At 41.7% G+C, this 26,085-nt stretch overlaps 3 protein-coding genes across 6 annotated transcripts; 2 read left to right on the top strand and 1 right to left on the bottom strand.

The window, feature by feature from the left end:
- Positions 1-2,347: 2,347 nt before the first annotated feature.
- On the bottom strand, positions 2,348-15,373 carry cherp (calcium homeostasis endoplasmic reticulum protein). Of its 4 annotated transcripts, none has more exons than XM_027290653.1 (20): positions 15,187-15,373; positions 13,337-13,510; positions 10,110-10,148; positions 8,538-8,707; positions 8,181-8,318; positions 7,933-8,084; positions 7,425-7,554; positions 6,966-7,055; positions 6,448-6,646; positions 6,081-6,244; positions 5,638-5,892; positions 5,340-5,535; positions 5,012-5,253; positions 4,725-4,858; positions 4,285-4,371; positions 4,042-4,194; positions 3,836-3,949; positions 3,662-3,756; positions 3,312-3,497; positions 2,348-3,150 (listed from the first exon to the last, which is right to left on the bottom strand). In XM_027290653.1, the coding sequence occupies exons 1-20, from the start codon at positions 15,209-15,211 to the stop codon at positions 3,113-3,115; spliced, it is 2,781 nt and encodes a 926-aa protein (XP_027146454.1). In that variant the 5' UTR covers positions 15,212-15,373; the 3' UTR covers positions 2,348-3,112. The 4 variants fall into 4 exon arrangements, with proteins under 4 accessions (XP_027146454.1, XP_010739617.1, XP_027146455.1 ...); XM_010741315.3 differs by having other exon boundaries at positions 7,425-7,536; positions 15,187-15,372; XM_027290654.1 differs by lacking the exon at positions 10,110-10,148.
- Positions 15,374-15,972: 599 nt separating this feature from the next.
- Positions 15,973-20,103, top strand: dohh (deoxyhypusine hydroxylase/monooxygenase). The gene is made up of 6 exons (XM_010741317.3): positions 15,973-16,075; positions 16,912-17,021; positions 17,306-17,473; positions 17,668-17,744; positions 18,807-19,062; positions 19,141-20,103. The coding sequence occupies exons 2-6, from the start codon at positions 16,916-16,918 to the stop codon at positions 19,449-19,451; spliced, it is 918 nt and encodes a 305-aa protein (XP_010739619.3). The 5' UTR covers positions 15,973-16,075; positions 16,912-16,915; the 3' UTR covers positions 19,452-20,103.
- An 858-nt stretch (positions 20,104-20,961) lies between these two features.
- Positions 20,962-25,230, top strand: rsph4a (radial spoke head component 4A). The gene is made up of 7 exons (XM_010741318.3): positions 20,962-21,186; positions 21,619-21,841; positions 22,582-22,866; positions 23,278-23,727; positions 23,807-23,951; positions 24,412-24,529; positions 24,619-25,230. The coding sequence occupies exons 1-7, from the start codon at positions 21,089-21,091 to the stop codon at positions 24,848-24,850; spliced, it is 1,551 nt and encodes a 516-aa protein (XP_010739620.2). The 5' UTR covers positions 20,962-21,088; the 3' UTR covers positions 24,851-25,230.
- Positions 25,231-26,085: the final 855 nt, after the last annotated feature.

Here is a 26,085-nt window from a genome sequence, read left to right as displayed (position 1 = left end):
CAGTGCCACCCTGTGGCTGAATCTGTCATTGCACAGACATTTACACTCATCAGAGCGACACCTGCTGCATTACAGAGGAGCTATGAGAACTTTGAACATCTGAATTTATCATTATGTGGCATAGCAGACTACCTTAAAAATTGACTATTTCTTACGTAGATGTGAAAGGCGGTAGAGCAACTTTGTATATTTAACTGTATATAATATGTAAACAAATATTTCTATAAAATGTGCTATATTACAAATACATACAGTACATCTGAAAAAGTTTGTAAAAGTCACAACAATACATTTTATCGCAATTGTTTAATATATAAATGAGACGTAATGTCCTGAGCTTGCTGCCATTTATAATTCATGTTGCTGGGTGGAAGTCGGTTTAAGAAAGTAGTCTGACTCCGCTTGAAGCAGAAGAACCTAAAATAAAGCAGTGGTGCTTCATAAATAATCTATTGTGATCATCAGTTCTGTGGGAAAACAACATAGAAAGAAAACGGAAAGTAAAAATATGTTGTTGTTTTTTATTGAAGCTAAACCTATACAACAACACATCTGAGGGGACCAAACTATTAATCAAAAAGTTATAAAAGTAAATAAAATAATCCTTGTTAAGTCTAACTGGTATTGGGTGAGATGCTCACATGCACACCTATGAAGCAATGAATCCAACCTGCATGACTCTGGACTGGGAGGAAGTCGGAGCACTCAGAGAATCATTCATACATAGGGGGCAACTGGACCCCCAACCATCCCCTGCAGCGATTACACACATGATGTAGAAACGTACAGCACACAGAATGTGTACATCTGAGGTGTGAATGTGATGAAATTAACTAATATGCTTACAAATCTAAGATTAGTTAGTTTCACATAGAAAACAACTAAATCAAACATGTCATGTAGAAAATGAATATGGGCAAACTGGGCTTCACACCACACCACATTCAGCAAGCACTGCTCAATATCAGCAGTATTTCATGTAGCAGTAACCAAGACAAAGAGACAAAGACAAAGACATTACCTCAGTCTGCACTACTAAGGAACTCTTAACCACAAGTATGTGGTGTGTCTGTGATTTTCCCAAGCAGGGCACAGTTTACATTAACAGCCAAACCTTTTATTTTCCAACAACACACTGAGGTGATTGTAGGAGCCCGAAAGCATTTGTTGTGGTGAAATGACATAGTTCATTGATTATTCAGTAATTTAAATATTTACAGTAATGCAAAAGGTTAATTATATGATTCTTTAGATTTATAATGCGTGGTTATAATTTAAAATATGTAAAATTCATTTGTAATTGATTGGACTGTGTTAGAACTTGTTTGGACCTTTAATGATCCCAAGTGAAGGGAGTTTAGAGGCGGTACAGAGAGATAAGGCATTCAGGCAACCAGAGAGAGTGGAGCCTCACAGTTTTTTGACCTCTTTCTCTATCTCTCCTTTTCTGTATATTGATTTTTATTTTTTTGTAAGTGGAAAAGATTTTCGACTTAAAGTAAAGAATTTAACTTTACAAGTGCTCTCCTGGATTTTTGTGGATTTGGATACACATGAGAGGGATGATAGAGCATCAAACTATGGCTTCATTAGATGGAAACCTATAATATTAGTCAAAAAACTTGCTCTGCATGGATTAATGGATCCTGGAACTGCCTGAATGCAAGTGGATTATGGAAGAAGGAATATTGGGGACATTGTGGACATCGTGGACTAATTTTGTGGGGACATAACGCTGTAAGTTGTATCTTTCATGTGTCAAGTGGTCCACAGCGTGGATGAAAGAACAAGTCATTGTGCATGCCAAACAACAGATCAGTCGCAGAACAATGTTCTCCAGAGATGCCAAGTTTCACACAGAGTGCTGATCACAAGCCAGCTCTAGATATATGCATTTTCCGCACATTTCACAGCCACCATAGTTTCTCCTTCATGCCCATAAGGAGAGGATGAGAGAGCGGGGTTGCGACCAGGAACCACACGGCTAGATGCCATGAAGTTCTAGACACACTGGTCCTTTCACTCTTAAAACAATACAGATAAATAATGTACTGTCTATTCTTAAGAATCATATTGAAATATACCCTAAGTACAGGAATGTACTTGATGTTGACTGTAAACATTTAGGACAGGAGCACATGTGGAGATGAACTTTAGACATTAGAGTTTTATATATTCCAAAATGACTTAATAATTGGGCAAGATCAAGCTGAAGAATTCTCTGATCTGATGTAAAAAACTTCACTCTACTTAAATACTTGCACGTAATCAAAGGAAGGGGGTGTTTATGAGTCAGAGTTCTGTTTATTCGAGTGTTGTGAGGAAAAATACAACTGATTTCATCATAACTTTTTGTTTTGTGGGATTTATTTCAAGGCTACAACTAAATAACAGACTTACATGTGTTCATAGAAGAAGTCATTACATGAAAAAGTATCACAATCATATCAGCAGAAAATCAACAAGATCCAAACGAGAAGCCACCATCACTTTTTATTCTACATTTTGTCCTTGGTGGTCAGTTTCCACTCACGCCTAGTGACATCTAGCCATGTGCACATCTTCAGTGTTCTGACCTGCCCACACTGAGCAGGCTGTATTTCTGTTGAGTTTGAAGTTGTTCCAGAATAAAATTATTTTCAAAATTGTTTGCAAATTTAAACCATTTTTATCATGAGATTTTTTTTAGGATTTGGGCTGATGGTATGCATATTTGACAGAGGGTCCAATCACTTTCAGAAGCACTGCCTTCATACGGTCTGTCACTTTTTTCCTGCAGCCTACACGTCGTCAGCAGACAGGGCATGAAGGCAAGCCCTGCACGGACTGCCGAATGAAAAATCCTAGTTGAGTTCAGTGTTACTAGTCTTAGTGCTGACTGCAGATGCCTTCTGGTTGGATTCGCACATACGCACACATACGCACACATACGCACACGCACGCACGCACGCACACGCACGCACACGCACACACGACTGAGCAGAGATTAAGAAGTCTATGCACTCCTTTACAACCTTCACAGGTGTGGCGGTACTTTGCGTCGTCACTTGGATGGAAAAGAAAAGAAGGTGATGCGCCAAGGTGGAGAGGCGCTTGATGGCATTTCATGAAATCAGTCAGTTGAAGGCGGCTCCTGAGTTTCCCTATTGACTGAATCAAGAAAAGAAAGAAGAGAAAAGTTTGATTTTGTCATGCTGGTATAAAATTATGGTATAATGCAATAGCCTGTTTTTTAGTTCTTGCTTCATTAACAACATGTGAACATGTGGTGTTGTATAAATGAAAATGTCTAGCCCAACCTGTGCACGTACCTTCCTCCCGTGCCTTCATGCGGGCAACAAAGTTGTAGCTCTTGTTCCTGCGATAGTTTTCATAAGGGTCGTCCAGTGACACCCCCACACCTTTATACTGGTCCCATTTATCCCTGATGTCTCCTCCTTTGATCGGGTCCTGGATGCCCTGTTCTTTGGCCCCCAAACCACCTGAACCACTCCAGCCTACAGCAGACAGGACAACATAAGAACAGAAATCAGCGTATACACAGCATGTGGTTTATTTGACGGGTGGATGGAAAACCACATAAATATATCTCAAATATTCTCACAGGAACAATGGATAAGCAGTTTAAATGATGAAATAAAGAGAAAACGAAAGAGCATACCCATCTTCATCAGCAGCTGATGGCCCTTGTTCTCTTCCCCTAGCCTGTTATCTGTAGTCAGCTTGGAGGGAGTGGCACCCATCACTGATGTGGAGCTGTACAGAGCAGAGGAGGTGCTCGTTTATACAACAGTAACGCATAAAAAGCACCGTACAGCAGCTGAAGGAGACTTACGGAGGGGACGAGCTGCGGGATTTGGCACCACGGCGTCTCTTGGTGGGTGAATGTGAACGGGATCTGGATCTGGAGCGAGAGTGACTCCGAGATGACCTGGATCTACTCCTGGACCTTTAAATAGAGGCAGGTTATGGAATGTTAGGCCAAGTAGGTCATACACTATGACCTACTATGTATGTATGTATAAATGTGTGTTTGCACACCTGGATCGTGAGTAGGAGCGGGAGCGGCTTTGGGAGCGGGAGCGGGATGAGCGGGAACGTGACCGGGACGACTTTGAAGAATGAGAGCTGGAGCGCGACGAAGACCTCCCTCTGCTGCGAGAGTGACTCCTGGAGCGACTGCCTCCACGACCACTGGGAGGGAAACAGTTAGAGGAAGGATTAAATGCACAGAAGAAGCATACGGGTCAAGAGAAAAAAGATCCAAATGAAGAGGACGCTCACCTGTTGCGTTTCTCCTGGCCCTTTTTTCTTCGGGCTCTCATCTTGGCTCTGAAGAACTCATACAGGCCGTTCTGCTCCCAGCCTTCACTGGTGGAGGAACAAACCACAGCCAGCTGTGAATTCTGACCTACAGCACATTCTGGCAGAAGCTACACCAGACACTGATAAAGTGTGTAGGATTTGGTGGCATCTAGTGTTGAAGCTGCAGACTGCCACCAACTGAATACCCCTTGTTTCATTCTCCTCATCCAACTACAAAGGAGAATCTACAGTGGCTACAAAGAAAAAAAAAAAAAATCTGTCCCTGTCTAGAGCCATTGTTTAGTTTGTCCATTCTGGTCTACTGTAGAAACATGGCAGCTCATCATTATGATCTCTATGGAAACATAGTTAGGAACATTTTATCTGTATTTCAGTCAGATTTGTCGAGGTGTGTGTACCTGTTCCTTGGTCGATCATGAGACGGAGGACTGTAGAAAGCTTCCACAGCAGCGAGCAGCCGGTCACTAGGAGGCATAGGAGGAGGCAGCCGGATGTCTTTAGGGTCCAGAGGTTTATAATCACAGTCCTCAAGCTGAGCAATAGACAGGAAACAGAGGATCATGAGACACGCAGGTTTCTCCTGATTTGATATATAATCTATTTGGCAATTTCTGTTCCATAAGTTACTGAATCATATCTAGTCTGTAACCAGCTGATAACATTCAAATCCTTTCATGTAACTTACTTTGACCAGTGGAGCCATGAGACCAGCTGGCAGGTCAAAGTAGGGTACGTTGGGCACCAGACTGGGGTCATCTTGGACCGGATGCTGCCGATGACGCATGTGGGGTGAATGGCCGTTGAAGCCGTGTGGGGGTGGGCCAAAATCTGGGTGTTGGCCTCCACCCCAGGGAGGGTGCTCAGCCCCCATACCTGGGGGAGGAAGCCTCTGATTGGGATGGTGATGTGGAGGAGGACCCGGCATGTCTGGCAAACAGAGGAGGATGCTGTTAAAATACGAGAAATTAAATACAATTACACTGAAGTAAAGTTAATTATTGGCCGCTTCGCACCTCCGGGATAATCTCCCTGAGCGTAGTCAAAGCGGTGCGGAGTGTACGGTGGCCTGTCGTAGTGGTGTCTGGGAGGAAAGTCATCCTGCATGAAGCGTGGTGGGAAACGTCCAAAATTGTGTGGCGGTGGAGGCGGCTGGTTAAAAGGTGGGGGCTGCTGGTGGGGAGGGAAGGGCCCTCTGAAATGGGGAGGTCTCTGTAAAAATTCAGACCAGTATACTAGTTAGGACACTAATAATACTAATCAGAGAAATGTAGACTACATAACACAGAACACTCAGAATCAACTAACACGTGCCTGCATTCGTGGAGGAAACGGGGGCTCCCTCTGGCCCCATGGAGGTTGGTCAGGCTGGTTCCCCCATGGCGGCTGCTGCTCATAAGAGTTCCAAGATGGAGGGCCTGGGTCCGACCCACCTGGACCGCTCCAGGGACCTCCTTCTCTTGGTGGACCTCCACTCCAGTTCCCTGGGTCCCTCTGCTCGTTCCACATCCCCTCGTGACTGTTCCAGGGGGGGCAAGGAGGGGGAGGCTGGTTTGGGTCAAAAGGAGGCTGAGGAAGGACAAAAGGCAGAAAGGGTCACACACACACACACACACACACACACACGACTAGGACTGCCCCCTAAATGCTGATGCTTTGATTCATCAGTGCAGTCGCCCTTCAGAAGGCTTGCATTTTGTCAAATCACTGTTGGTCACAAAGAGTAATGAAGCAGGACAGATCACATAGGTCTTTACCGGCTGGTTGGGGTTCCAGGGGCCCATGTGCTGGGGGTCATACCATGCAGGCTTGTTTGAGGGAATATCTGACGGGCCACTTGGGTTGCTGGGGTCCTGTGGTCTGGATGAAGCTCCATCAAACTCCCCTGGAGGGGGACCAGACATGGGAGGCTTCACATCACCTGTACGCAACACACACATTGGCACATTAGAGGACAAACATACATGTGCTTGACCAACATAGAGTGGGTCATAAACTGGCAACACCAAAGACTAAAGTTTAAGTTTAGATTGTGACAGTACTGTACAATAACATTTTGGTTTTGTAGTCATGTGAACAATAAATCTGGTTTCATGTACGGTGACACTGCAGGTCTCTTCTCACCGGCTTGTGTGGTCATAGGTGGGGCCTTTTCAGGCTCGGCGGGGGCAGCTAGCTGTGCTACAGGCGCAGCTTGTGGCTGCTGCTGCTGCTTCAGGCTGGAAACAAACTCATCGTGTTGGGTCTTTAAAGACTGAATCTGCTGCTGGAACGCCAGCTGGATGGGCTGCACCGCTGCAGCATACTCTGTTATCAGAGATGCCTGAGAGAGAGAGGACAAGGGGGTGTCAAGTGGGAAATTGTTGTTGTTATCGACAACTGAAAGCCACTAAGGGATTTATTTCCTGAAACAGGGCATAGAGGCAAGCGAGACCTCTGGGTTCACACATAAATGGGTGGGACCAGCACATTTTTGTGATTTAGGTGAAAACAGGTAGTGCTGTAAACTCGGCCTACTTCGCACACCATGAAGAGAGATGGAATACATTATAACCCATGCAAAACTGCATCAAAACTGAATTTGCTCAACTGCTAGCTTTGTGCCAGCAGGAAAGCAGAGGCTCAAGTCTTATTTTACCGACCTGGTACTGGCCGAGGCCGAGTGCTGGATTCTGGAGCTGCTGAATGGTCTCCTCATCAAAGTACCCGTTCTTCTCCCAAAGCTGCAACAACTAGAAGGAGGAGGAGAGGGGTGAAGAACAATTTTAACAACAACAAAACAGTTTTCCTATTCAACATAATGTGAGCAGAAACATTTATTCAACTATGGATGGATGTGGATGTGAATATTAGAGACTAACAACTAACATGTAGACATTCATTACCCTGTATACCACTATATCATTAACTGGCAACAGAGGCTGGATAAGTTTATCTGAATGTTTTATTAGAATTATTTCGAGTTAAAGGGGAGCGTTTTAGTGTCCTGCCATGTTTATGTTACTACCAAGACTAAAAATACGTAGAAAGACTTCAAATGTTAAAAATGGACACAAAATGCAAAACCACACTACGGTATGAATGTGCTTTTCAGTGTTTACCCTGGTGATCTTCTGCTGCTTCTCTTCCTCTACAGCCAGGAAGCTGGTGCAGTAAATGGGAACCACGACTTTCTGTAGCGCTGCCAACAAATCCTTCTGCTGCTTCCGCTGACTGGGAGGAGACATTAAACTTTTTTTCACAGTTGATTACAAACTGACACAGCCGTTTCGTGAAGCTTACATGTTGAACTCATTGTAGTTAATAAACTAGTTATAGTTACAATAACAACTAGTTATTATAATAAAAGTTAAGTAACCAGCAATGGGTACACAGAGTAAGTGGTTTTTATACTTCTAAAGTACCAGTTAAAAAAAAATTGTGTTCATCTACAAAGCAGAAAGTAATAAAATTAAAAAAAAACTGGGACACTGTCCAAACTTCTGGCTGATACTGTAGGTGTGTGTTCTTCATGTTCATGAAGGTGAAATCGGATCTAAAACACTAGAACAGAATGCTAATTACCGCTGAGGAAAGTGTGTGCTTATGTGTGCATTTAGATTTGCGTACCAGTGATGGAGAACATCGTTGGTTAAATAGATGAGATGTAGGCGGAGCTCAAAATGCGCTCCATCCGTGGTGATGCGATTGCGAAGATGTGATGTCATCAGTTCACAATGCGGTGGAGATTTGGCGTTGTTGAACATCCAGTTCTTACCACCCTGAGAGAAAGACCAAACACACGAGGGAGATGTAAAAGTTTCTTTCTTCTACGTACATGAGCATCCCTAAAAGAAGCTCCATGATGGCGGCCTTACAGAGATGGCATCCTTGGTGCAGGTGTCTATGATGGGCTGCAGCAGGTTGTCAAATTCTGTGATGTCCAGCTGAGTTTCCAGCAGCAGTTTTTGTGTCTGTTGCTCCATAGCCAGAGCGATGGCTGCAGTCACTTGTTCCTACATTGAGAATAAAAAACATGTGGCCTTTAGTGGAACAGGATTTAGGAGGAAGGAAACAAAAGCGCAGAAGGGAAGACACTTATTAAAGACAGTCAACAACAAACACATTTGACACTGTTGCTCTTTGTTATGTATTCACAGGTATTTATTCCCTTTATAACCTCAGACCCACGTTTTGTTTGTTGCTCTACATGGACTGAAAGTCTCGCTCTGTACCTGTCTCAGTGAGTGCAGATGCTGTTCCTGCTGTTGCAGATTCCACAGGCTCTGTTGGATGAGCTCATCGATGGAGGGCGCAGCAGGGGGAGGAATCTGAGGTGGAACAATTATCTGCACTGGTGGAGGAGGGACGTCAACCACGTCTTTGGCGCCCGGGTTGTACATGTCTGGAAAAACAACAGCAGGAGGAAAACAGCAGGGAATATGAACGTCTGAAGTCTGGACCGTTTGGTAAAAGCTGAGGTTGGGAGGTTTAATGACATCTGATGACATCCCCAAAGAGAAATATGTATTCCATTGCACATCAAATACAAGGCACATATTGTGCCGTTTTCAATCAAAGTAACCTCTGAAAGGTCAAATAAGACGTAACAGCTTACACACAGCAAGCAGATGAAACGTTCCGGGAACAAAGCAGAAGGTTGAACAAAATTGAAAAGACATGCAACCGGTGTAAACAAACACTCATTCCTAACCCCCTGACTACTGCAGAAACTGCTGCTGAAAGGAAACACGTTCTCCAAAAATCATAAAGAAAAATTTAAAAAAAAGGTCTCTTGGAAAAGGTCTGCAAACAACTTCTCGACTACAGCAGGGCCGCACAATGTACATGTTTTATACTAGACATGTTTTAAAAACAAGCTGTAAGATAAAAACGGTTTTACTATGCGTAAAGATATATAAAGGGATGTCCAGAGATATTAATATTAACAGCCATATAAAATCCGTCTATCACTAAAGCTTTGTTTAATCTGAGTCTGCTCCCAATGGAAAACTGGCTCCACACATTCAACATGTATGCTGATTTTAAGCCTCTAGTTTGACAGCCATGTGGCTCAGTAGTAACAAGAGTTAAAAGATGGAACTGATAATAAATATTGATTAAAAATAATGAAATGTGTGAGACTTCAAACATACTTAAGTTTGTGACTTCACACTCACACTTCATTGACATCAGTATTGTAGTTATACCTGGAGATTTGTTCCACATTTATTGTACAGTAACATGAGTGCTGTTGCAGCTACTCAGCAGTGATATCAGTGGAATATTACAGGGACTGTGGATCCCACATCCAAATAGAGATGGACACATGAGCCCACAGCTGCCAATTGTTGTAAATCTCGGCTCAAACTGTGGTAGTGAAGAACGTGATCGGAACACAATTCTCTCAACTTTCTGCAAATACTGATGCTGTGAAACAAACACCTGCTTTTTGGTGAAATCGTGCAGCCCTTACGCTACGGCTCAGCGGAATACTGAGAAGAAGAATTCCAGAGACAAACCGGTTAAACAACAGTGTGTCATTTGAAGACGTGACACCAGGCTTCTCGTTCTATCTGAACAAACGTAACATCGTAAAGGAGATAAGCCTCAAATATATTCAGTCAAGCTTCAAAAACAATACAGAACAGAAACTCAGAAGTTAAACAGAAAAAAGACATACAACTGAAAATAAGCACGTTGAAGCACAGGTGTGACAATGTCCAGCAAAAATGTGCAAAAAATGAAATATGACTTTCCAGCTGGGATTTTGAATTGGTCGGACAAATCTGGTTCCAAATAAATACCTTCAGATTTATACTCCTCCCCATCGTGGGTAGAGGGATCTGAGTGGAGAAAAGCAAACTTTAATGCATTTCAGTGTTATGACATGACTGACAGAAGAACTCCATGCAACCCTGCACAACACTGTGCTATTAGAACCAGGCTGTCCATCACCTGACCTGTCCTTCAGAGACCAAAACCTGACTGTGGGTGTTGGGAGAAGCTCTGACCTCTTCTGCATAGGCAACAAGTGGCATTAATAGTCTGATGAGTCAAAACTATGTTAGTTTGCTGCACCTAGTGGTCTAATCGCTGCATTGCAAACTCCTCACACCACCCTCGCCTTCTTATTGTAAATGAGAAACAACTTTCAATTTCAAAGGCCCTGTCTGGAGTCAGTACTTAGTTTGTCTGTTCTGGGCTACTGTAGAAACACTCCATGAAAGAGGACCCGCTTCCACTGTAGATATAAAAGGCTTATTTATAAATAACGTCAAGCATGAACACATAGTTATGAATATTATATTTCATGTCTGCCCTACAATCTTACACACTGGACCGTTGAATGCAGTGGTGCAGGACGGAATATGAATCTCTATCAAACTGGTAAACATGAATTTCATCTCTTTAAAAGGACCGGTGTGGAGGATTTAGTGGCATCTAGTGGTGTAGTTACTGATTGCACCCCCTTCACCTCAACCTTTCTTCATAGCTTGAAGGAGGAACTATGGTGGCTGTGATACACACGGATTCAGCCACTAAGTCATTTGAAATGCATGTTTAATCTTATTCACAGCACTGTTAGTACAAGGTATTTTGATTATGTGTCTTGATTAAAAAAGCTCATACTTGAAGGGGCATGGCCTCAGAAGACAGACAGTTAAACTGAACCATTCCATCTTCATAACCTATGCATCATGCAGCCTTCATCACTTTCCAGGTTCTTTGCCAGAAAGTAGCCCTCAGACAGACATGGAATTGTCTGCTATTTAAATGACTGAACTCAGAAATTTGACTCATCAGATATGAAGGACACACTTTCTTAAGAAAGATCAAGTAAAATATGGTGTGTGTTTAAGAAAATGTGTCATTATGATTTTTGTGTTACTTAAAAAGGTCCAGTGTGCAGGATTCAGTCGAATCTAGCAGTGAAGCTGCAGACTGTAACCAAATGAATACACAAAGGGCCCCATTAAGAGCCAGTGTTCAGTGTGTCCATTCTGGGTTACTGTAGAAACAGATAGGTTTTTATGTGATTATATTATATTAGATTCAATTTCTGCCATATTCTGTAAATAATTCCTTGTAAATCTAACACACTGGACTGTATATGTTTAATTAACGCCATTCTTCTGTTTGAAGACAGCTGTTCTCACTATAATAAACTGCTTCTAGTGTCTACACACTGTTTTGTGACGTTACTCTCCTGCTGAACACGCAGCAGTGCATTACAATGCAGATGTTGCACAGACTTCTTGAGTTTTTAAATTCAATTGATATGTTCTGCTTTTGCACTTTCAACAAACACTGCTTAGTTGCCCAATGTTCGCTTCTCACACTGCTCGTATCGTTCATGATGGTTACACACACAGACACACACAACACTTGATACGGTGCAGAGGACAGAGGATACAAATGACCAGATAAAGCACATATCAAATGTTGATGGTGAAGAGAAAGGCTGGCTTATTACAAACTGGGTCTTACTTTTGTACTGGAGATTTCAACAAGGCCAAAGTAATTATTACTGGGAGGAATTGTGGCCCAAAAAACTACAAGCCTCAGTTTGTATAAAAATTCCCCTTTAGGATGTGAACTGCGGCAGACATTTTCAGCCGCAGTTAACAACTTCGTCTCCACCACAAGGCCACAAAGGACGAGTCAGGGTTCATGTTACTAAGTCATGCTGCTCAGATTTCACATGGTTGAGAATGTACATTTGGAGGACAGGCTTCTTGTTTAGGGCTTGATGTACAATACCTAAATTTGGTTAGATTTTGGCCTAAATACATAAATATGTTTATAATGACCTACTTCACTGAACAAAGGATGTTTTAATACAAAATTCTATAGCTATCTTAATTAACACAGCTGCTGCAGCCAAGAAGAAGGGGTGAGCGATTTGGAGACAATCCTCCATCGTGATAAATCAAAGTACTTCACCGGCCTGACTCGAAACACATATGAAAATTTCCTTTGCCTTCCTTCCTTTCTATTAAGCAGTCATATGAAGTGGTTGATCATTTAACAGCAGCATGTGGTGGAGATGCTATGGTAAGTTTTGCAGTTGGCAGAGACTGAAATAAGCCATGTCAAATGTGTGATTTTGTCCACAGTACTGTTAGGACAAGGCATTTTGTGTACTGTCAATCTTTGGTTTATGATGTTAGTACACATGGTACATGGGGCTAATGATCCAGGATTTGGACACACAATGATGTAATGCAACCAGCGATTCTATAATATAGTGTGGTTTGAGTGGTGATATCGCCCAGTCTAGTAAATCCTCTAATGAGCACCACACCTAAATACAATGAACTATAAAACTGACAATATTCTGACATGAAAACTGAAAATCTGATCAAAGAATATGGTAACAGTATTCAGAAATGTTCCAGTTGTTTCTGGCTGCCAACTCTGGGTACTTGATTATTTAGCGGGAAATAATTTCATATGTGCACAGAAAATTTGAAGGTTTCATATCCAGCCCTACTCTTGTTTCAAATAAAGACTCAATTCCAAGCTCAACTGAGTTCAGCTCCACGTAGCCTTGCTATGAAAACATGGCCTAAAAGATGGAGGCAGCTCGTGGTTGGAATGCTACACAACTGCAGGGCACAGCTGACATCGCAGCGGACATTACGAGCTTCAAGGAAGCACAATGACGTAGGTAAGAGAGAGCAGTTACAGTATTTACAACTAAGGCAGGCTTTGAATGCCTATAAACACAAAAGGAAAAATCCACTTTAAAACACAATACACATTATTAATATGATGTTGGAGAGGACAGTTTGTCCCAAAACAGGAAATAATACAGCCAAGATGTTCCATACAGATGGTGTTCTAACTGGATTATATCACTTAAACACAAGATGAGCAGGGCGTTAATATGTTTATCACTTATTGGTCTGTTAATGTAGAAGTTAGAAGACCTAATGATCCCGAATACCAGACAAACTGTACATTCCAACATCATACACATTTCCATGTGCAAATGGTTTTATGGCGGACTGTCCCTTTAACTACATACGCTGCTGTTGCTCCATAGCAAGCTTGCACTTGTAGTAGCTGAAGTATTCTCCCCCAAAGAGGAAGGAGAACTTAGGGTTGTCCTTCTGTTTCTCCATTGTCATCTTTTCAAACTCTGGCCCGTTCCGAGCAACAAACTGGGCCAGCTTGTCGATGACATTCCTCAGTTCTTGATCTGCATCGGGAGAGAGAAGAAGAGACAGACAGACAGACAGACAGACAGACAGACAGACAGTCAGAGTTAATGTATCACTAAAGCAATATCGCACATGCTGTTATAGAAAGATAATCACACCTTAACAGGTGTTATTACTTGGTGATAATAACTTTTAATAAATTAGAAATTCTAATTAGTTTGTCTATTTAACCATTGATTGGCTCTGACAGCACAGATTTGCTTTGTTGCCCGGCTGCACGTAAACATTTCCTGAACTCTAGATTGTTAGCTATTTTGTGCAGTTCTATTTGTTGCCGCAGGCTTTGTATCATCTGCTGACAGTCGCTCTGGTGGAAATATCGGCCTTTTTTCTCGTCTTGACGTAACGATAAAATCATGTTCAGTGTTACTGGAAGGTAGGTGCGGTCTTTACAACACAGGAACAGGAAACTGGGTCGTTTGATAATGTATCAGAACAGATCATCTGTCGCACACGATGGACAACAATTTACAGTTTGTTTTTTAATTTGGCGTGTATCTGATCCACCAGTTCGAACGGTTCACCTCGTTCATTCCTACAATCATCTCCCTCTCAAATTGAGAAGACATATGATGTCCTTTGTCTTGTGTTTCTAGAGTGATGTGTTTTACCAACGAGTAAAACGAGTTAACGAGTTAAAATAATAAAATTACATATTTCTTTAGGGGACCTTCTCATTCCCTGTTTTCTTCTTTCGTTTAGTTACTTCCTACATTGTAGGTGAACATCGAGGACACAAAAACTATGAACTATCACATGAAATGATATAGTAAAGATAAAAAAGTAAACAAAGCAAAACATGTTTTGTACTTCTTCTGCTTTGATGACAGCTTTGCACACTCTTGCCATTCTCTCAATGAGCTTATTATAATCATTAGTATTCTACAGCGGCATGATCATCAACAGGACAGTGACCCAAACACACCTCCGGGTTATGTAAGGGCTATTTGACCATGAAGGACAGCGGTGGAGTGCTGCATCAGATGACCTGTCCTCCAGTTTGAATGGTTTGGGATGAGTTGGACAGCAGAGTAAAGGAAAGCATGAATGAAATACACGTGAAAAAGACTGTTGGAAAATCAGTCCACATGACTACCTGAGAGATTTCATTGAGAGAGTGTGCAAAGCTGAGAATCACAAACATATCACACTTTGTCCACCACATAATTCAATCTGCTACTTCACAGTTCTGATCTCTTCAGCGTCACTCCACAATGTAGAAAATAATAACCACTGCATGTGCTGCGAGTTGATTGCAGCGTGTGTGTGTGTGTGTGTGCACATGTGGACTCCTACTGTGTGTCTCTATATGTCAGATCTATATGCATATATGGCTAAAAATCAATGCCCGGTGCGCAGTCTCTATATCGCAGGAGTTACAGTAAATATGACGCATGTCCATGTTTTAACTTGAACTTTAAATCTGATTTATCGCAGATTTGATAACGGCACTACATTTCAAAACAAAGCGGGAAAGGAACAACACATAGGCAACACGTCTATCACCGAGCTTTTCTACCAGCGTTTGTGATTTTTCTATGTGAAAAGCTTCACGCAAAAACATGTAGACAGCGGTGATACTGAAGTTAGCAGAGATGCTAAACGCAGCGTTAGTGTTAGCTGTGTTGGTAGCATGGCCGCTATCACTGCTCACCTTCCGGCGGGTTGGGGATGTCCATGTTTGGCTTCAGGTACAGCGAACACACCGAACCTTAATATATATTCCAGACGCCAGTCAATTGGTTTTGTGTTCCACTAAATGGCTAAAATAAAACAGACACAAAACACTCGCATTGCCCCCGGTAGGCACACCGGAAGTATTACTGTACAGAAACAGCGCCACGAAAAAAAATCATCCAGTTTTTTTGTGGCGCCCCCTGTGGCCAGGCGCTGAACTGCAGCCCCCTCATAATACTATACTATACTAATACATTTTTACATGTCTGTTTGTCTGACGTGGCAGCAATACGTTTCTGTAGTTATCTGTGCTGAAGCTTTATTTTTGTACATTTTTCATAGACAATTATCTCCTCGCTGGTTATGGAGCTTGAAGTTTTGGGGCTTTTTCTAAAAAGTTTCTCATGGAGCCTGGGCAGTTTTGAGAGAATTCTGGCATCGAAAATCAAATTTGGCTTTGACATCAATCAAACAATGCCTGAATCAAGTCAAGTCTACTTTATTGTCAGTGCTGCTACATGTACGGGACATACAGAGAACTGAAACAGCATTTCCCTCATATGGCTGGGTGCAATGAGCAAAAGACATGAATGAAAAATATAAAATATATACAAGTTTAAAGATTTCACACCACAACTCAATTGACAATTGGAAACATTAGCAATGAAACGTTTGTACTGGGAGGGAAATGTGGATGTGCATTTGTTTACCTGTACTATTTTCCTGTAATAAAATGCTTTTATTCTGAAGAATCAACCCGGAACCTTGTTGTCGTGCCGGCGGAAGTTGCCGGACGTGTGTCGCGTGTGTGTCGAGCAGGTCGGTGTGTGTGCTGTGGAGGCTGAGGTGTCACAAACTGAAGCTCGGTATGTTTCACCGCCTGCTTTTTGCTCTTCCTCTTCGCGTGTTGCTGTTTGTGAACACATGTACTGCTTCGTGTAAGTGTGAGTGTTGTTGATCTGAAGCTGGGTGAGCTGCGTTCAAACCAGATGTTAGCTTCACGGTTAGCCACAGCCGTGTCAGCTGGTAACGTGACCACGATCAGTGTGCAGCGTGGCTGGAAACATGTCATGAAAACTGTATCTGTGAACTATTGACGGGATCAGACTTAATCTGACACTAATGCTTCAGCAGTCTCATCAATAAACGAATAGAAAACATCACAGCACGTATCAGTCAGACATGGCAACTCATTCTATATTCTATTTAAAACTTTAATATAATTTACAGGATGGATGATAATTGCATATTGTCTTTATGTAAGCTAAAATTATTAATAACAACAACTTGTTGACGTTTTGGTTTGTAGTATATGAAGAGTTGTGTTTGATGTAGTGTATACAAAGGAAACAAAGTTAATTACTTTTTAGAATGAGATATTTTACAAATGTATTGGTCATATTGGTTTTATTTTGAAACGTATACACTCTTTTACATTCATGTGCTGTATGTCTGTTTGATTTGCAATGTCAGGGAAGACTGAGGCAAATTCTACTTTAGGTAATCTATCTTGAACTGAAGTTTTCTGTCTGATTAACAGCCAACAATGTCCAAATGTGATGATTTTTTTTTACAATGATATTCAAATATTCTCACATACAGTAAGAGTTTTGGCAGTCCTTCAAAGGTGGCATCATTCACGCTGGAGAAATGTGGGACTACTTTCCACTTTTTAATGCATTCCGTCCTTCCTCCCATATAGCGCTATGGCCAGTGCCGAGCAGGTGGAAGCAGTTGGACAGGTTCTGGTGGACACAGGACACGACCTGGCGCGGCGGTTCAGAGCCTTATTCACCCTGAAGAACCTTGGAGGTAAAACACATCCATAAAACCTCCACAAACGTGGCAAATATTTGTAAATAAAATCACTGTAAATAACCAAACTGCCGTTACTGACATGTTGTATTCAGTCGTGAAAGACGTTCGTGCAGACGTAGACAGAGGCAGCTTTTCTTCTTGCATCATACTGTCTTCATGTTGTGACTCTTATTTCTGATGTGTGGTCAAATCCACCAAAGCAATCAGCCCTTAGGATGAATACTTGGCAAAGGACGTGTGAACTGATTGAAGCTGTGTGCGTTGTGTGTGTCTGTCAGGTGCTGAAGCCATAGAATGGATCAGTAAGGCCTTTACTGATGAGTCTGCCCTACTGAAGCATGAGCTGGCCTACTGCCTGGGACAGATGCAGGACAGACGAGCCATACCCGCTTTGACCGCTGTGCTCAAAGATACACAGCAGGAGCCCATGGTTAGGCATGAAGCAGGTAAACACACTACACACATGAAGCTCACTACCAAACACACATAGGCTGCGCATGTATGAACAGCGATCTATCTTTACTGTTTTTTCCTCTGTTGACTTGTGTTTGTTGTCACTGTGTGCTCAAGGTTACTATAAGCTATGAATGTAAATATGCAGATGAGCTGTCCATCGCTCTGACTGTGTGTCTGTCTCTAGGGGAGGCTCTGGGAGCAATTGGTGATCCTGTGATTCTGGACCTGCTGAAGGAGTACAGTCAGGATCCTGTCATAGAGGTAGGGACAAAACATGGAACCCATAACTACAAAGACAGTGAGATCAGGTAAAGAAATGGGCGCCTGTGTCTCTGGGGGTAGAGTGGGTCATCCACTCATCACAGGGTTGGGGGTTTAATCCCCACCACCCCCTCTCCACATGTCAGGGGGTGCCTGAAAAAGACACTGAACCCCAAACTGAGCTGACTGGCCAGGCTAGTCCACTCACATAGTAATTTCCTATTTCCCATCAATAATAGCATTTTGATATTTCCAACATATCAACGTGTCATTTTGGATGTGTCGCCTAATTAGTGCATTGTTTTTGAATATGTTCCCTACTTTATGTATTCATTTCCCAAATGTAACCCTAATTAGCATATTCATATTACATATGTGTATTATTGAAGATACCTACAGTTTCACTCAATAGAATTTTCACAGTATTAATGTGAATTTACATCACTACTAGTTAAAAGCCAACTATCATTTATTTTAATTTTAGATAGAATCTAGATATATATAATAACAATTGTAGACATCTACAGTGAACACGCCACTAGTAATAATTGAATTGTTACTATTAATAATTTAAAAAATTAAAATTTTGGGTAGTGAGTTGTAGATATTATGTATGTATGAATTAATTAATTAAATGATTAATTTAGAATTACATTATGGACAAGTCTACTTATTCTGAATAGTCAAAAAGTAGTTGAATATGAATATTGTAAAATGAAACAAGAAGAAATAACTTTTCTTCTGTTCTTCTGTTATGTCGGTCCAAACTTGATAAAATAGGTGAAGATAAAACAAATTTTGAAGGTTATGAAAGCTATTGAAAATTTTGGACTTGTGTCCTACATGAAAGGATGTTAAAGATCCTGAATAAAAGAACTTTGTTTCTTTCACATAACGTTAATAACTTCTTCACTAGAACGCCTGTTTTAGCGCCACCATCGATGGTCAATGCGGTTTCGGTTGTCACAGTTGTTGAAACCTCTGATGGGTCTGGGTGTGGTTTCTGAGCTCTAGATGCTTTTATTTTATTATTTTATCCACCATCTCCCTGCTTCCCTACAGGTTGCAGAGACATGTCAGTTGGCTGTCCGTCGTTTGGAGTGGCTGCAGACTGGAGGGGAGAAACAGTTGGATGATGGAAGTACAGATAAGAACCCCTACTGCTCTGTAGACCCTGCTCCTCCAGCAGCGAGGAAGAGCGTGTCAGAGCTACGCTCCAGCCTGTTGGACGAGAGTCTGCCGCTCTTTGAACGCTACCGCGCCATGTTTGCCCTGCGTAACCTTGGCAACGAGGAGGCTGCACTGGCACTTGGAGACGGTAAGATTCAACACTGAAGCTTAATGTTTTATTAGTGTATCAACCCGTGTATAAACCTATCTTTTACTTTGTCTCCAGGCCTGCAGTGCTCCAGTGCTCTGTTCCGTCACGAGATCGGTTATGTCCTGGGTCAGATGCAGCACCCGGCAGCAGTCCCAGCCTTACGTGCAGCTCTCGAGCGTTCTGGCGAGAACCCCATGGTCCGACACGAGGCAGCAGAGGCTCTCGGCTCCATCGGCAAAGAGGAGTGTCTGGCTGTGCTGCAGCGTTACCGCGACGATGGAGAACGCGTTGTCAAGGAGAGCTGTGTGGTCGCTCTGGATATGCTGGAGTATGAAAACAGTGACCAATTCCAGTATGCAGATGGACTGGTCCGGTTACAGGGTTAAAGGTCAAATAACACTTTCACTCTCTGCACTAATGCTTTACCTTATACAGCAGACACAGCTGGACAACTCACTGCTATGTCGGTACAACTGTTGGATCCTCTGATGGAGTTGGCGGTATAAACTCAGCGCATCCGATGAAAACTGGAACTGTAAAAGCCCAAACAAGCCAGATGAGTTGGTGAGCTGCAGGAGGGAGCTCTTGGCTTCTGGCTGTGTGGGTGTTGCTGTATAAGAGGACAGGGAGGAGCAGAGTCCTTTGTGTCCTTTCTTATCTATGTGTTATCTGCCTTTTTCCCACTCACCACTGACAGTAACACACGGCATACTGAGTCTGTATTTGTGGAGTATCTGACAGCTCAGGGCTGATTTTACAACTTCCCCTGGAAGTGTGCTGTATACTTATTTTCCGCTATTATTTGGAGTTTAGTGGAAACTGATGTGATTTTTTTTATTCCTGTGCAGGGGGATTTCTTTGTTCACTCTGTCAAATGGTTTTAAATTTAAGCATTGGTTCTGATCTGGGCTGCACTCCAGTTTATCAGACCTGATGTCAGTTAATTCTGCTATAACAACAATAAAACAAGAAAACAACACTTGTTTTTGCTCCCATTTCACCACAATAAAAGATCTCAGACTTCTTCTCTGCAAACAACGTGTTTATTTCTTATGTTATTCACAAATGACTTCATTATTGAATGAATCAGTATTGGTGAACACCAGATAGTAATAATACAAATAATTCATCCATATCATGTGAGTATGACACAGGTGTGTAATGGACTGTGCACAATAAAAACTCACTAAAATGTGCAGTTTGATGTTGACATTTAGTATTAGGCACTGAGCAGTGGCTATTTCACATTTGACTACAGATACTAATTTTTTGTCATGACCCACCCTATTGCTAAGCTTAATAATTCTTTTTTCTTTTATTAATCAAACTGCACATTTTAGTGTGTTTATACTCTGACCAGTCCAGTACACACCTGTATAGTTGTGCCACACCTCTCAGGTGAACATATGTTTAATTCATTTAGAGTAGAGAAAAAAAGAAACTTTGTCTTAGTTTTTTTACTTGGTAAAAAATGAACACAAAAGGGTTGTTTATATTTTTTGTTAACTGTAATTAAGTCAAGCCAGATATCAGTTCTCTATAGTGCATTATGTTAGGAACAACACAGCCCCCGCTGTAAAACATCTGTATCTTTTATCATTTACAGACAGATGTGTATTGTAATGTTAATTAAATGATTAAATGATGTTGCATACATTTATGATGTCTGTTATCTCAGAGGGGCTGACACATTTAATGAAAAGCCTGAATAACATGATGGTAGGTTCTCCTTTCACACCTTTTGCCAACCAACGATTATTATTATTGTATTATTATTATTATTATCATCAATAATATTAATAATAATAATAACAATACTAATCAAATCTATTTATCATCTATTTCTTATTTCGTATTTCTCCTCCAGGGGGCCTAGCAACCGAACCGTTGTGTTACAGTAACCATAGCAACCGGTGAAGTTTGGGTGCCAACGTTAGCTGAGTACGAACGTGTTGCAGCTCCCATAAGTCCGTCTTTATTTCCAACTGACAGCTGAGAGACAAATGAACTAAACGGAAGAAGGATGGACCCAAACCGAGACAGAAGTGAAGAGAGGCTTCAGTCAGCCGCCTCGTTCAAGGCGTTCATGTTGAAAACCGACACGAAAAGCAACGTAAACCTGTGAGTAACGTGTGAGTAACGTGTGAGTAACGTGTGAATGTTAGCTCAGCTACAGGCTAACAGACGCTCTAACAGAGTTATCCGGATAACCTGACTAAATGAACTTTTCTTTAAAAAAACCCTCCTCAAACATGAAACTCGAGGTGTTCTAACAAGTGAGAAACGACAGCTAAAGTTTAGAATAGATGAAAATCATTTAGTCTATCAAAAAACAAACAAAAAAAAAACTGATAAAGCTGCTGCTGAGAAATGAAGGCAAACTTAAGAAAGACTTGCTGACTTTGTAGAAGTTTCTATATATTAGAATTCCAATGATTTTGGACACTGATGTCACTGAACTGAAATGAAATATAAATCATGTTTTTTCAGTGTGTATTCCCACTGACATTGGTACAGTCCTTAATTCTTCACTGATATCTTTTAATGTTCCAGCTATGATCACCTCAGTCGGCTCCTGATGAAGGTGATGGATGAGCGTCCGCACAATGTCATAGATGTGTTTGAGGACATGAGCCGTGACATGAAGCGGGGTTTATTTGAGGACAAGCAGAGCACCCTGCGAGACCTTCCACAGACTACAGCTGCCGAGCTGCTGGCTGAGCAGCAGCGCATGCTGTTTACTCGGCCAGAAGAGGCTGACCAGGAGGAGGAGCTGGTACTGGCTGCATACACCTACACTGCACATCTGTCTTGATTTGTAGGAGAAACAGCATACAGGTGTAAGTTAGTTTTTCATGGCAGGTGTCAGAAACTGTAATCAAAGTACTGACAGCTGTCACAGAATGTCTGATGATATTCATGTTCTAGTTTATTGTTCTTTGACCAGATAGGTCCTGATAAAAATACAAATTTACATTTTTAAACTGTATTTTGTGCAAATTTCTTGTGTGGCGGCTTTTAAGGACAGATCATTATACAAAGGCTCCCTGGGGACAAACACATTCAAGCCCCCCCTCATATTTAGGAACTGACCCACATACCAGTCTTTTGGAGCGACATCTCCACAAATACATACATAATGCCGTGTCAGTGCAAGCCTGTGGTGCAGGTTGTACTTTCATAGACCAGGACAACACCGCTGTCAAACATACTCAACTAACTAACTTTAATGTAGCTTTACTGTAAAATAAATGGGCACTTTGTAGCTGTATTATTTGGGGAATAAAACAATTACTACATAATAAGTGTAAATATCATCTCAGCTATCTCAGATAAATACATATATATATATATAAACAATAAACAGCATTATAGTTCATTGTAATGTTACCATTATGTTATTACCTACATACCTATTGACCTGATATATATGAATATTTTGTTGGTATTATTCATATAGCACTGTATATGGAACTTACTTTGCATACAGTGACACTGTATATTGGTCTTCATCAGGGGGAAACACCTCTTCCTAACGTGAGCGAGATAGGTTTCTACCTGGAGCAGGCTGGAGTGGGTCTGGGCAGAGAGGAGATGCAGAGGGTCTTCCTTGCACTCAAGCAGCTTGTTGAGTCGCAGGCACTGCTGCGCTGCCGACTGTGGGGGAAGATTCTTGGAACACAGAGCAGCTATATTGTGGCTGAAGCTGAATACAGAGAGGGGGAAGAAGAGGACGATCAGGGCACTGAGGATGCTGAGGAAGAAGAGACCGAGGCTGAGACTCAGGGGAATGAGAACGAGGTGAGGAAGTGGAAAGTACTCGATTAACATGCCAGATAATCCACATTCATTTTCTTTATTTACCTGAACTGCAGCGAACCACTGGATCAAATGTTCCTGTTTGTATATCTGATCATGTTTTCATAAGAAGCCTGCCTGCTAATGCTTAATACAAACTCAACACTTGCTCTGATTGCTATGATTACCTGTTTAGGTCTTGATGAACTTAGTGAAATATTAATTGATTCAATCAGTAACGTAAAACATTCACTCTGCAGCTGTCACTTTCTACTTTTAAACTCTGTTTTTTGTCACTGATTATTTCCAACTGCATCAACTTAACTTTTTTGTATTTCTGTTAATCTCCCATGAATGAAACTTACTCTTAAGGGTAAATATGTTTTTTTGATCTTCTTGTGGCTTTGTTTTCAGATGGATCCACTTCCCCATTCGACCTATAAACCCCTACCGGCGGTGCCCAAGGAGGCCTTAGGAACAGGCGCTAACAAGTTTGTTTACTATGTGTGCAAAGAGCCTGGTCTTCCTTGGGTAAAGCTCCCTTCAGTCAGTCCTGCTCAGATCACTGCTGCTCGCCAAATCCGTAAATTCTTCACTGGGAATCTGGAGACTCCAATTGTGAGCTACCCACCTTTCCCCGGGAATGAAGCCAACTATCTGAGGGCACAGATTGCTCGGATCTCTGCTGGCACACAGGTCAGCCCACAGGGCTACTTCCAGGCTGGGGAGGAGGAAGGTGATGAGGAGGACGAGGCACCGCGGGACAGCTATGAAGTGAACCCTGACTTTGAGGGCACTTCAGTTACTGAGATGGCCGAGTCTTTGTCCACCTGGGTGCATCATGTTCAGCACATCCTGCAGCAGGTACAAGTCTGATCAAAGCAGGCGCATTGATCCTTTGTCAGCTGATGTGTGTGCTTATTTAATGTGTGGACTGCTTTAGGGCCGCTGTACTTGGGTGAACCTGGCTTTAAAACCAGGAGAAGACTCTAATGAGGAAGGAGAAGCTGAGGAGAAAGAAGAAGAGCCTGATGAGCCTGAGCCAGAAGTTGGACCGTCTCTGCTCACTCCCCTCTCCCAGGATGCAGGTTCAAATTCAAGTCCCACACTTTTATAGTTTCAGTTTCAGTCTTCAAGATTTCTTCAAGAGGAAGGAGTTGTTAACAATATGATACAAGCAATATGGCAAGTTTTGCTACTATCTTCAAAAGTATTTATTGGCCCAGCCAGGATAATTAAACTTTGAAGATTATGCTCCTCCAAAATCACGTGTCTGTTCTCTGCTAGTGAAGAGATAGATCAATAACACAGTGAACTCAGATGCTAATAAAATTAGCTCCTGGTTTTGCTACATGTTGTTTCCATGGTTACCATGCTCACTGTGTGTCACATTACGAGCTGTGATGTCAAATTTAAAAAAGGTCATCCATTATCAACCCAAAGCGTTCTCAGATGTGCATATTATGCACTATGATACATTGTTAGAAATGAATCAAATGGCATGCATGATATTTTCCTGTATTTTGACTTCCTGTTTGCCCCTCTCAGAAATGTTCAACACTCCTCCCTGGAGCTCAAAAATATCCTCCACTCTCACCTCTCAGCATGCAGTAGCTGTGCTGCGTTCTAACCTCTGGCCAGGGGCATACGCATACGCTTGTGGAAAGTAAGTGAAAGATCACAATATTCTGACTCCCTGTGTTCTATTTCTCACGTTCTAATTTGGAAACAACCATGTGCTGTGCCTTAATGCAGGAAGTTTGAGAACATGTATATTGGATGGGGTCTGAAGTATGCAGGGGAAGGGTACAGCCCACCTGTCCCCCCGCCACCACAGAAAGAATATCCCAGTGGATCAGAGATCACTGAGGCCCTGGACCCATCGCTAGAGGAGGAGCAGGCGCTGAAAGAATCTTTAGAGGAGCAGCAAGCTGCCCAGGAGGAGATGGAGGGAACAGATGAAGAGGAGGAGGAAGATGATGACTGAGAAAACAGCTACACATTTTAAACTTTCACTTATTTATTTGTATGTCAAAGAGAAAATAAATGAGTTCACTCAGCAACATAGTTTGTAAATTCTAATAGCAGTATTGTAAATTCAGATGAATATAGTTCAGTACAACATACACTATCCTTGTTAGCACAGCATGGTACGCCTTGATTCGTTTTTGGTCACAGGTACTTTTCTCAGTTTCGTTTCCCGCTGCACACAGTACCTCCTCATTATAGGCGATCCTCTTAGCAGCAACTGTTTCAGGATGATCCTACATGTCACTGCAAAGACATACATGTAGGTGTGCTGGAAATAAAAATCAAACACCACACAGACACAAAAAACATTTTTTTATTCAACATTATTAGACTATGTGACTATAGTGATATCAAAATGTATACAAACATGTACAAAAAATAAACACAGTCGACAAAACAAACAGCAATACAACATCAATTTAAAGGACTTCTTTGTCACATATACAAGTACAATCATGGGCCCATCAGCCCATCAGTTCTAAAGGAATATAGACTTATTTTAATAAAGACTATTCCCATTGGTCCAAATTAAGTGTGTGTGTGTTTGTGTGAAGGAAAGTTATGTTTAAAGATGCGACACCGAGACAATAACATGTCCGTGTTTTATTTTACATCCACCATTACAAAAAAGTCAATAATAACAGAATGCAAAGATTGGAAATCATTTTCGACCGATATTGAATTGAATACAGCACAGACAAAATACAGCGATAATCAGTGATAAACGATAGATATACACTCACTCTGAATCACAAGACTGTGAAATGCTGAAAAAACACCTGTTTAGAACAAGTTACAGGTTCATTGAATAATAGTCCAGCACTTTCAGAACACACACCTGCAAGAAATGTCTGGATTTCGCCCTACAGCTCTGACCTCCACGCCATATGATGCTGGCTGTTGATAGATCCCATTTAGTTTAAAGAAGAAACCTAAATTTATTATTTAAAAATAACAATAATTCAAATTTCAGCTTTTTCTCAAATCAGTCTTTAAAAGAACAATAAAAACAAATAAAATAAACAGCTCCTTTAGCGACAAACTGTTACTCCCACCATGTAAGAAGGAGCTCTACCAGGTCCTTCATTCCAACAGCTGTCAGCATGACTTCATGACTTCTATATATTTCATACTTGTGAGTAATTACTTATGAAAATTGTATGTACGGGCTGTAACAAGTGGACTTCCCCA

This window comes from Larimichthys crocea, chromosome XVII (assembly GCF_000972845.2).
Source record: "Larimichthys crocea isolate SSNF chromosome XVII, L_crocea_2.0, whole genome shotgun sequence".
Lineage (NCBI taxonomy): Eukaryota > Metazoa > Chordata > Actinopteri > Sciaenidae > Larimichthys > Larimichthys crocea.
This window is presented reverse-complemented; position numbering and strand designations above follow the sequence as displayed.

Coding starts and splice junctions, on each gene's coding strand:
- cherp (XM_027290653.1), bottom strand. CDS start 15,211: ATGGACATCCCCAACCCGCCGGAAG. Junction 6,245..6,447: donor ACCTATGACCACACAAGCCG/GTGAGAAGAGAC, acceptor TGTTGCGTACAG/GTGATGTGAAGCCTCCCATG. Junction 3,757..3,835: donor TCCCGCAGCTCGTCCCCTCC/GTAAGTCTCCTT, acceptor TGCTCTGTACAG/CTCCACATCAGTGATGGGTG.
- dohh (XM_010741317.3), top strand. CDS start 16,916: ATGGCCAGTGCCGAGCAGGTGGAAGCAGTTGGACAGGTTCTGGTGGAC. Junction 17,474..17,667: donor CATGGTTAGGCATGAAGCAG/GTAAACACACTA, acceptor GTCTGTCTCTAG/GGGAGGCTCTGGGAGCAATT. Junction 17,745..18,806: donor GTCAGGATCCTGTCATAGAG/GTAGGGACAAAA, acceptor GCTTCCCTACAG/GTTGCAGAGACATGTCAGTT.
- rsph4a (XM_010741318.3), top strand. CDS start 21,089: ATGGACCCAAACCGAGACAGAAGTGAAGAGAGGCTTCAGTCAGCCGCC. Junction 21,187..21,618: donor ACGAAAAGCAACGTAAACCT/GTGAGTAACGTG, acceptor TTAATGTTCCAG/CTATGATCACCTCAGTCGGC. Junction 21,842..22,581: donor CTGACCAGGAGGAGGAGCTG/GTACTGGCTGCA, acceptor GGTCTTCATCAG/GGGGAAACACCTCTTCCTAA.